The 12,131-nt window shown below is 41.1% G+C and overlaps 1 protein-coding gene across 2 annotated transcripts in view; it reads right to left on the reverse strand.

The window, feature by feature from the left end:
• Positions 1-2,103: 2,103 nt before the first annotated feature.
• PRKCE (protein kinase C epsilon) overlaps positions 2,104-12,131 on the reverse strand; it is a 295,055-nt gene continuing 285,027 nt past the window's right edge. For both annotated transcript variants that reach the window (XM_063302820.1, XM_063302813.1), the window contains one exon: positions 2,104-2,566. In XM_063302820.1, the coding sequence (XP_063158890.1) occupies positions 2,420-2,566 (147 nt within the window). In that variant the 3' untranslated portion in view covers positions 2,104-2,419. The remainder of the gene's footprint in view (positions 2,567-12,131) is intronic.

Raw genomic sequence — 12,131 nt, forward strand, 5'->3', positions numbered from 1 at the left:
ATGGCTTTTTCACCCTGATGGCACTCAGCCTACACTCCCATCAGAATTAACAGAGGAAACCATCTCCTGCAATTGACTGTGTATTGTTCCTGGGCAGCCACCAACCCACAAGCCTAGAGCAGCCCTTGGCACACTAAGCCCTGGTTCTGACTAGGGGGAGAGTGCAACATCAAAAAGAGTTGAAGAAAGAATTTGCACCAGTGTCTACCGCTAGCAAGTACGATTTCCCATTCTCTCAGCAACTGGCCAGCTTGGTGCATGTTTACCCTGACAGAAGTCTGTACATCATGGCGACTTCTGATTGCATGTGCAAAGCTGCCTTTTCCTTTGAACTGATTGGGAAACAGATTAGGCCAGATTATGTAGGCTTCTTCGCATCTTTATATGCTGAGAATTGTTGATATTCTGCTCTCTGTCACTTCCAAACATGAAGAGGGCAGGGGGTTTTTAAACCCCCAAGGCAGTGGAATTTTTAAAATCTTATTTCTGAAAAAAATGCAATGTATCAACATATTTCAGTTACCTTTCCATTTAACCCTCCAAGCTAAAATGGATGAAAGCCAATCCAAATTCAATTGAGATCTCTGCCACTTAATAAGCTGCCAAATGGAAGCTGTTTTCAGTCACTTTTGTGGATTTCAGCCTCTGGGCAGTGAACTATATATGTGCACTAGAACTGAGTTTCTAGCATGCTCTTTCCCCACCAGGTAAAGAGCAAGCAGTGTGGGAACATGCATTGTGACTGCAGTTAATGCAGCCATACATGGCATTATATTAGGAGCATCGATTATTAGCCATCGCAACCTAGACAGATCTCAGTACATCTCACACTGATGCTTAATATGTTTGCCTTTCAAGGGTAAATGTTTCATTCAATTTATTTTGAATACTGGAAACCTGGCATCTCCATTCTAAGCACATGAATTGGAAGGAAATGTGTTAAACTGGGTTCTACAAATACCTTGCATGATTAGCCCTAATGTATAGAATTCTTAACCCAGAGTTGGAGCCAGTCATACTTAAAACAGACCTAATAAAGGAACTGAATTTAAGTTAGTTGAGGCAAAATGAAATCCAAGTTATTTCAGTGAATCTAAGGAGACGAATAGGGGGCTTTGTTCCCTGATATAGCCAGACTGAACAGAGTTGCTTGCATCTACAGTAGGAACTACAATCCAGATTAGGATGGCAGCAAGAGACAAAAAGTTAAAGCCCCCTCACCCCCAATCTATTCTTGGCATGTTTTTAAAGCAACCTTGAGCCTGCAGTTTTAGGATGCGTAGTCCTAAGTGTGGAGAGGTGCCTAATGCTTACTCACAGCAGCTACTTTTTCTTCTCCAAATGGTTCCCGAAGGTTTTGCCTCCCCAGGTAAGATTTAAAATCAGTGTTTACCTCCTAAGACAGAGCTTTTCAACCTCAGCAACTTTAAGAGGTGTGGACTTCAACTCCCAGAATTCCCCAGCACACCGCTTAAAGTTGCTGAGGTTGAAAAACTCTGTTCTAAAACATGCAACCAGAACTCTGAGGAGGAAGGAATCACATTTGACAGATTAAGGGCACATTTCTCTTGCCTGTCCCGAAATGCAAAACTTCCGTTTCCTAAGGTTGCATTACATGCAACATCGCATGGAAAGAGATGTCACAGGACTCCAGTCCTATCCATTTGCCTCTTAAGGATGTGATCTCAGCCATTCCAGTTCACCTTCTATAGAAATCAATGGCAAATGGGTTTCAGGTTTCCCTCTGACGCTTCTAAGGCCCCTGGCAATCATCACAGAACGCAATGAATTGATTCCAGACTCAGTAAATCTTATGGCTGATTTATAGATTCATATCTGAGATGAAAATAAGTCATAATGAAATATTTCCTCCATCTCCGTATTCACATAACACATATACTTATCCACATAGCACAACGTGATGGGGTAAGTATTTACGGCACCTTGGAAAAAAATTAGGTAACTGTCCGTATGTACTCTAGACCGTAATTTCAAGCATTAAAAGGTGAAGGTAAAATTCCTAGTGATTTTTGAATGCTAAAAAGGGTTGAACAAATTGCTTTTGACAGTGCTGGATGATAGAAAAAATAAATAAATAAAGGCAAAGCCTTCCTGGAAATAAAAAGAAAGTCTGAAGAGAAAGGGCAGTAGAGAGACTGAGTGAAACAGCAGCAAGAAACAACAGCAATGTGTTACCTTTACAATTTCTAATACAAAATACTTTGCATTGCTTTGTGAAACAGCTATGGTGAGTGCCTCCAGACCAAAGAGACAGAACAATAAATAGACAGTAGAAGGTAGTGGGTTTAGGCTCATGGTCAGAGAAGCAGTCCTTGACGGTGCAGCTAGAGGAATTTTCAGAGCCACGACTTGCAGCATCCGTGATCTGGCGGTTCCAATTTGGGGGTGGGGGAATATCTTATGGCAGCAGCTCTTCTCCAAAATATGAGAAGCCTTTAAATTCTTCTTGGTTGATTTGCTTTATAATGGTCTCATCCACCGCTGTTAATACTGGGTCTTCTCGCGTAAAGTCTTGATCGAAGTTATTTACGTCCCTTTTGGTTTTCTGAGGAACAAAAGCAAAAGATGAAGAATGAGTGGTGTTCTCACACCAACAACCAACTATTCTTTTTCCAGGATGGGGAAAAGAGTGATAGTTTATTTGTTAGGCTTCCAAAAGAAGGCAGTTTCATTTCATATACATATTCTCTCTCTCTCACACACAGACCCACACCCACACCACCTCATACAAGAGAAAGTGAGGAAAGAAGGTGGCCAGGTGAGAGTGCAGAAGCAAAGAATGGTTTTGGACAAGCCCCTTAGCCTTTAACTGAGAAGCTGGAAGCAAAGCGATGGTATACCGGAGAGCTTAAATTGCAGCATACCATGCTGCAATAATTTGGATAAATGAATCATGAATTCAAACAGATCTTGCCTGGAAATGGCATCATAGGTGGATTACAGATGTAGGAGTGAAGCACATGATCCCTATTACTGATGAATATGAAAAAAGGTAAACAAAATCTCACAAATTCACAGTTTTTGCATCTTTAGGATCCAGCAGGGATTGTTTTTCACTGATGCAGAACTTCCACAATGGACCTGCAGAAGGTCTATGATCTACAGTCCTGATATTCCCAGTGCTAATTCTGGTAACAGAAAGCAGCTATTCTGAACATATCAGTAGAACTGGCACACTGGGGTGGTTGTGTCTACCTAGTATGCTTACTACCACACAGTTACTCTAAACCTTAATGCTAATAAATTGCCCATCAGTGACATGCTTCCTCTTCCAGAGTTGTACCTCCACAGAAGAAACTTACCTTTTGAAACATCTTTAGCTCATTGGTTTCCAAAGCATGAGCCAAGTTTTCAGGGAGTGACACAAGCTCCCAATGTATACTTCACAATGTTTATCTTAACTTGGCAGGGACTCAAAATATTTATATAACCTATCCCAGCTGGGAGCAAAATCCCAGTCCCAATGTAAAAGGAAAAGAGATGAGAAGTGCATGGTACATGGAAATGTCTAGTTTTCCAAAAATTCCCTTCTCATTATGGTCCCTTTGCATACGCTTTAAAAAAGCTTGTTATGAATCCAGACCTCAATCTTTAATATATTGAACCTAGAAAAAAAAATGACAGCTGTGGTTTTCTATAATTACTGAAAGTGAAAAGGACATTATATGATTAAATTCTCCCAAGTAGGAAGAAATCACAGAGTGTTTTATAGTTCAGCAGAAAATTAAGCAAGAAATATAATTGCTAAGACTGTGTCTGTAATGTTTCCAAGCAAATTCCTCCCACAGAAACTTTCTTGCAAGAGTCCTCCAACGGGAGGAGATGGGCGGGGATAAATTAGATAAATAAACAAACTGTTAGCATTGTATATCCCCACAACTTGTAGAGAAATGAATGAATTCCTTTGCATGGAGTTTGGAAGCATGTACAGACCATGCATTGTCTCAGTCATCTTTGGGCCACCTTTAGGGCCACCTTCTCCAAAATGATGCTATCCAAATTTCTTACCTAACAACTATGGGCACTGTAGTTAAAAATAGGGAAGGCAACCTTCCAATATTTATGTATACAATGTATATCACATATTTTTATTGTTGAAAACAATCACATGTCAAGACCACTTTAGAACAAGATATAAAGTGGGCTGCCAACTTTTTAACTGGATTTCTGCAATTGACTGTCTTGCTGACATGGGCGTGCATCTCAGTTGGGTTCTTTTCTGCCAGCCAAGCTACTATTAAAGGCACAGGAGCAGGCCAAGATTTTTCACGGTCAATTGGCAACTCTAGTACACAAAGCCAGTGAGCCCTCAAACATGAACTATAGACATATATGGTTCTCTTAGGCTAGCTGCTTCCTACTGCTGTTGAAGCACCTGTCAACAGAGAACAGAGGACTACTGCCTCTTAGCACCTGAAAATAAATGTTGACAAGGGAAGAATTTTGTAAAGAATTCGCTGTTCTTCCACTCTAACCAAATCATTTGTGTGCTCTTTCAGCACTGAGTATGGAGAACCCAGAGGATGTCATTGCCCTACTGCAGATTTCCAATTTTTCCTTGTGGTCTTCCAGTCATCTTAAAAACTAGCTGACTGCATCATTTTTATAACTTTGAAGGAAAACGTAGAGCCAGATGGGTCAGCATGGACTGAGACAGTGCGTCATGTTCATCGTTTCAATGTTAAATGTACATCGTAACGTTTCGCATGTCATTTTGCTGATGCGTGTTTAGGTTGGGAGGGGAGGAGGATTCTGTCTCCTGGGATGTTATCTGTATCCAGCTGGATTGGAATGTGTTTGGGTTATTTCGTGTGTCCAAGGTTTTCTTCCCAGGACATCAGCAGAAATTGTCACCAGCACCTGCGGTGGGGAATTTGAAATGGTTTGGGCGAGGGGAGGGGTAACGTTCGCACCGAGGGTTTTTAGTTTGTATTTGGCGTGCTTTTGCTCATTCTCAGCTTTCTCTGTATTCGCATGCTATTCTTTAATAAATCAGATATCATTAAGCCTCTACTTGTGAGTCTGGTTTTGTTAGGGTAGGCAGTCATTACATAAAGCTGAGAATCTTAAAAATTTACCGTTAACCTCTTTCCGGATTTATCTTGTGAGGGAGTAGCGCTAGTGATGACTGAACCAAAACCCCAAACCGGAGAAAGCGAGGACACGAGCGATGGGGAACCCGACTCCACGGTGAGGAGAACGGAGAGGGTCCCTACTCGGGAACTATCTGAGGTACAGGAGATTTCGTGTTCCAGTCCGGAGGAAGAGGAGGTTGGAGGAAAAGGAGCCCCTGAGCCTACTGAAGAGTCGCCCGGCGAGCTGATCACTTGGGATGAAGCACGGGGACCCCTACCAGGGATGTCCAAGACGTCTTGGAAGCAGCGGTACCCGATGTCCCCAGTCGTTGTGAGGCAGGACGGGGGAGGGAAAGAGGATTCTCAAACCCCTGAAAGGATAAGACTATTGGAGGCCAAATTTGAGTCGATGGAATATATGTTAAAGAAACTGTCAATGGACTGGGGGCCCCAGGAGAGGGGGAGAGGAGAATCAAGCACCAGGTATTCGTCCCCTTCTCCTCCTCCTCGTTCGGTGGAAAGAGGCAGGAGAAGGCACAGGGCTGAGCCACAACCTCACAGCACCAGGTATTCGTCACCTTCTTCTCCTCCTCGATTGGCGGAAAGAGGAAGGAGATGGCACAGGGCTGAGCCAAAATCTCACAGAGTGAGAATTTCGAGGTCCCCTCTTCAAGAGCGGAGATCTCCAGTATCCAAAAGACCGACCGCCCAGATGTGGCAAGGGGCCCGCCTGGAGCGAGGGTTAAAGACTTTATAGTCAAATTTGACGGGGATCCAACTAAGCTGTCATTCTTTCTTACCAATGCAAGTAGTTATATGGATGAATTCGGACCGTATTTCCGTTCCGAAAGGGCCAAGATAAATGCCATTGCCACCAAGCTAAAGGGGCGGGCTGCTGACTGGTTTGTCCAGTTAAATGAGGCGGATGCTCCTGAGCTGGAGGATCATTACACAGTGCTGTTTAAGCTCACAGTTACAAGAAGGATTTGTGATGCATTCAGCGAAACCCTGCCTTTCCATTCCTTGCCCTGTCCTGCATTCGCAGTTGATTGTCCTTCTCCAAAGCAAATCAACTGAAGCACAGTTCCTATCATGTTTCAAATACTTAACATCTATTGCTTGGTTTAATTTTTTAATTTTTGTTTTATAGCTATAGCGCAACTGCATAAACTAAAACAGCATATATTTGTACTTAAGTCCTTTTACAACTTGGGGGAGGAGCATAGCTTCAATCCATACCCCAACATGTTCCTTGCTCAAGATTGTGCCTTGTTGCTTGCATTAGATTAAGCCTCCCTTGGAAATGCTGAAACTCCTTTCTTACAAGAGTGCCCCAGCCTCTGCCCGCAGCTTCTGAGATCAGAAAGCAGATAGAGGGCCCCAGGTTGTTGTTTCAACTGGACAGCCCTTGAATCCACTGGATATCTGGGTTTGTTTTGGGCTGTGCCTACCAAAAAGCTGCAGTGATGACATCTGTGACTTTGAAGCCGTGGTCACTCCTGCAAGAACCTACATCCATAGCTCAGTGCTGACGTACTTCTTTATTATGTGTTAAATAGAGAGTAGGAGATTCCAGACTTGGGAACCAAAGAAGGAATATGAGAAGCAAGAAACGAAGGCAGAGATTCATGATACATTCTAGAAGAGACAGGGAGGTATGGAGAAATCAAAAGCAAAGAGTGGAGAGAAAAGACAGGAAAAAGGAAAGAGCTGTACAAGAAATATCGCTCAGTAATCAACAGGAGAGTCTCACATAACTGTATTTGGAATATTCTTGGTAAATGTAGTCACATAAAGTAAAAAACATTTTGCTGAACCTGACCCATATATTCACTGCTCATAATGGCTGTCTTTCAGAACTTTTTAAAACACTGTCAGTGACATTATTCATAAAATTTTGCAAGATCAGACAAAATAGCACTATGCTGAACTACATAGTACCCATACCAGCACATACAGAACAGATTTTTTTTCTTTCTTTTTAGCAAAAGAAAGGAAATAACTCAAACACTATGGAGTGAGAAGTGGAACAGGGAGGCAATGTGGAGTGGATAAATGGGAAAAGTTAAGTATTTATGCTGATCTGGCATATGCAACCATCCTTCATAAAGTGATGTTCTAAAGAAAAAATTGGGGCAGCAAAAAGCAAATGGGCTAAATTGCTTGTCTGCATGTAATGTGCAGGAAATTAACGCTGGATTTAACCTGATTTGCTTGCCATTTATATTATTGTACATTATAGATTTATATTTAGTATAGCAATATCCATTTTTTCCTCCAAGACGTTCAAAGCAACACAGATTGTATAATAGCATTCATGCTTCTCCAGTTCATTTGCTTGACTCAGACTGAGAATTGCTCTGTTAAAATCAGGTTTCATTGTTTTTTTCCTTTGAGTTGTGCTCAACTCTTGGTGACTTCAGGGACATGTCCATATAAATTTTCTCAGCAACAAAATGGAGAGAGAATTTGTTGCTCTTGGATAGCATGGATCTTTTTTTTTTTAACTTCCCAATCTAGCCTACAGCCATGGAATCTTCTAGTGGTCTCCCATCTGGGTATTAACCACTTCTTAGTATTTCAAGAATAGCCAAGATTGGCTAGATGCTGCCACCTAGCTGGGCATGACCATAATTATTGTAAAATAAATATAACCCAAATGTTGTATTTCCTAGACCCATACCAGCTTTAAAGAAATAAGATCTTCATGTAAGCTGCATTGAGCTCCTAGAGGAAAGGTGGGATATAAATCTAACATATAAATAAATACACAACTGAGAGTGCCTCAGCCATTTGGTTGAGTACTGTGGCTCAACCAAATGGCTGAGAAAAGTACTGTGGCTTTTCTTCTTCTCTGGGGAAAGCATAATGCCACCAACACCCATCCCACCTCAATCTCTTATAAGCAGTGATGGGACACTTTCCACCCATAGAAAGTTGCTCTCTGAGTGAGATGGGTGTGGAATAAATTTGATATATAAATAAAAATAAATAAATAGTGAGAGAAGTTGATAGCAAGAGGAGGTGATGAAAGCAGATCTCTTGAGCATGAAAGAAGTAGAGGAAGGGATGTGTAATGCTCACCTCTGCTAAATTAACCCCAGTACCTCTTTTTTATGGGAAAGTGCTGTCTTTCCCATAAGAAAGAGGTACTGGGGATAATTTAGCATGCTCTATTGTTGGTATGGTTTTCTATTGGGATGTATTGTTTGTCTCAGGCATCATGGGTTATTGTTTGTAACTGCTAGTTTTACTCCTTGCACATTGCCCACAGTCACTGAAGTGAGATGGGTGGCCATACAGATTACATAAATACACGCATGCATCAATGTACTTATGCTTCAGACATGAACAACGCATCACTATGAAATGGCACCTGCAGCCCCCTGCCACAAAAATAATTTTTTAAACTGCCTAAACCCATTAGATTTTTAAATTTTCCTGTGCATGAATTTGTGAGGTTTTGGAACAATGATAGCTGGGATCAGCAAAGGTTACTGACCCATGTTGACATGGAAATAGCTACACATAAAATTCATTGGAAAGGTGTCTGAGCAAGCTGCACAGGAGTAGGGTTCCTCTTTTGTAGCACTTATTCATTTGCCCTTTTTCTTACATTTAACATAACTATTTTATCCTTATAAAGCAATTATTCAGTAACATTGTCTTTTTGAGTTTCTACTCACATGAAACTTTTTCCCTATTAGGGAATTGCTGATTCCCACAAAGTGATTTCTAGGCAAATATTTGTAGAAATAAATAAATAAAAAAATAGTAAATACTATAAACACTACAGAAATGCAAGCAAATGGCATGGCAAAATGCCAAAGAACAGAATGCTGGTTTTGGAATCTTTCCAGCAAATATTGCTAGGCAGTTACGCAAACTTCTGGTAAGCAAATAAGTTAAAATAGAAGAAACCTGAACTCTAAAAATAAACCTGGCCAGTTGAAGGGCAGGGATCTTTTTTTACTTTAAGTATGTTTCACTCTGTATGTTTTACTTTAAGTATGTTTCACTAAGGGAAAACGTGGTGGCACTACGGGATAAACCGCTGAGCTGCTGAGCTTGCCGATCGGAAGGTTGGCGGTTCGAATCTGTGTGACGGGGTGAGCTCCCGTTGCTAGTCCCAGCTCCTGCCAACCTAGCAGTTCGAAAACATGCCAATGTGAGTAGATTAATAGGTACCGCTTCGGCAGGCAGGTAATGGTGTTCCATTTAGTCATGCTGGCCACTTGACCACGGAAGTGTCTGCGGACCAACGCTGGCTCTTCGGCTTTGAAACGGAGATGAGCACTGCCTCCTAGAGTTGGACACGACTGGACTTAATGTCAAGGGAAACCTTTACCTTTACTATGTTTCACTCTAACCGTTTCTAGTGATCCTCCTTCCCTGCTCTCATGACATTAAAATGAACAGAGTAATACTCTGTTTTCTATTTATAGGTCACAATTCTGCAGGGAAGTCAGAGGGTTCCTCTTTCAGGGGTATGAAAGGTTTCTGTGAGAAGTTTAGGGGAGGCTTTGTAGTGTAAGTTACCACTGTATCACTGTAATAGAACTTAAGACATACTAAACGTGTTGCTAATGGAAATATTACTATAGCTAAAGACATTGCTGCTCTGCAATGGTTAAGTCCCAAGAATATTTAAAAGAATTATGTTTCATTCATTCATTCATTCATTCATTCATTTTTTATCCCACCTTTATTATTTTTATAAATAAATCAAGGCGGCGAACATACCTAACACTCCTTCCTCCTCCTATTTTCCCCACAACCACAACCCTATGAGGTGAGGTGGGCTGAGAGAGAGTCACGGGCCCAAGGTCACCTAGCCAGGTGTTATTTTCAACAACAACAACCATTTTCAGAAGAGAGTGTCTGGATCATTCTTTCTAAGTACTATGTTTCCACTTGAGTTGTTCATCTGTCACGTCAGTCATACCCATCAATGACTTGTGCAGAAACATGGAGGGAAGGCTTCTTCTTAGGACAGGCCCATTTTGTTGCTTCTCTGTACTGGGTTGACTTAACAAACTAATAGCAGTCAATGCAGCAGAATTAACACCCTACTGAAGAAGCTCACTCTTTCTATCTTTCTCTCTACGCATAGTAGGATTCATTTTTCAGCATCTTGGCCTGTCACACAGTTTCAAATTTACTGTTTTTATTAGCCACTAAAATATTAAAAGACATAATCTATACTTTAAACATTCTAGCATTTCTTTAATACACTGGCTGAGACTTTTGGTCCAATCATGAGAAGGGATTTCAGGGCATAAAGAAACAGGGGGAAGTGGGGAATCAATGAAATAGTGTTTTACAGTGAGACATGGATCAACTCTATCAACCCCAACTGATCTGAGCAAACTACATTTCATGCAGATGCATGCAGGATAGCCCCCCTTTGCATCTCTCCTCCTCTAAATGCCAATTGCCATGCATCAGATGACTTAATGGAAATAGATCATGAGACTGAAAGAACACCTCAGGTTTGTACATTAGGCCTAAAAAGGGACCTACCTGGATATATTCCCCACCCTGTAGGCCTTACCTTAAAGAGGGACATTCACACTGAAGCAAACTTGAAAAGAGAGAACATTCACATGAAAAGAAATTTATTTGGCCAGTAATTTCTGGTGTTCCCATGACTTACTAACGCATTATTAACAGCTACTGGATTTTAAGGAAGATTTTTTTCTTGCCTCAAATAAATTGAAAAGCCATAATCCCATGCTTACGACAGGTCCAGTAAGAAACTGTATATACAATGATATGACTTCAAAGCAACTGAGCAGGAAAAAACCCTATTTAAAATGCATTTTGGTAGATCAGTTGTAAAAGTTGTAAAAAAGTGAAAACAAACTCATCAAATTTCCAGAGACACATTTGATTTTAAAATGTTGTCTCCAGAAAGAAAGTCCCTCTTTAAAAATTCCAGCCACCACCACCACCACCACCACCTTGCAACTTGGCATTTGCCACAATGTTATTAAAACAAATAAACTCTGATATTTCTGCAGCTGGCATATCTCCAGCTGAAGCACTTCCAATTCCTGACACATCTCTCATATTAGGTTGCAAAAGCAGGGACTGTGGCAAAATGCTGCACTGTGGCAAACTCCTACTCTGGGTTCTGACTACTCCACTCCCCTTCCATCCAGGGTTTGCACCCTCAACAGTCAGGCCGCATTCTGTAGCCACTAAGCATGCGCACTATTAATTGGCTGGAGATTTTGCATGTTTCTACACATACAAAAATTGGTGACTTTTCCCTTGTCAGAAGAAAGCATTTGTTTACTGGCTGTCAGCACTCAGCAGGAACATGGCCTGGCTCTTCCATTTTCCTTTTAGAGGGACAGATGCATTTAAAATGGAAATAAAGGCTACAGTGAGAATCTAACACATCACTGGTGTTATTAGAATATGGGTTACAAGGAAGTTTGAGGACAAACTTGAATGAAACATATAATAGCACAGATTTCAATTATTGCAGACTAGGGTTGTGCAAATGCTTAAAAAGAGATACTTTTTCCCTCAGCAAAGTGACTGCATATGGAAACAGCAAGAGCAGCTGAAAATAAAATATCTGAGAAGTAAACTTAGCAACCCCCAAAATATCAGTTGCTGATAGTAGTGTTTGTATCATCTCAGATTTTATTTAATTTAGGATCAGATTAAAAAGATTAGGGAAGACCCACAGATCAGCTAGATATGAGCTCACTACTATTCCTAAGGAATATGCAGTGGAGGTGAAGAATCGATTTAAGGGACTGGACTTAGTAGATAGGGTCCCAGAAGAACTATGGACAGAAGTCCGCAATGTTGTTCAGGAGGCGGCAACAAAATACATCCCAAAGAAAGAGAAAACCAAGAAGGCGAAATGGCTGTCTGCTGAGACACTAGAAGTAGCCCAAGAAAGAAGGAAAGCAAAAGGCAACAGCGATAGGGGGAGATATACCCAATTGAATGCAAAATTCCAGAGGGTAGCCAGAAGAGATAATAATTATTTTTAAACAAGCAATGCACGGAAGT

Source organism: Candoia aspera, chromosome 1 (genome assembly GCF_035149785.1).
Source record: "Candoia aspera isolate rCanAsp1 chromosome 1, rCanAsp1.hap2, whole genome shotgun sequence".
Lineage (NCBI taxonomy): Eukaryota > Metazoa > Chordata > Lepidosauria > Squamata > Boidae > Candoia > Candoia aspera.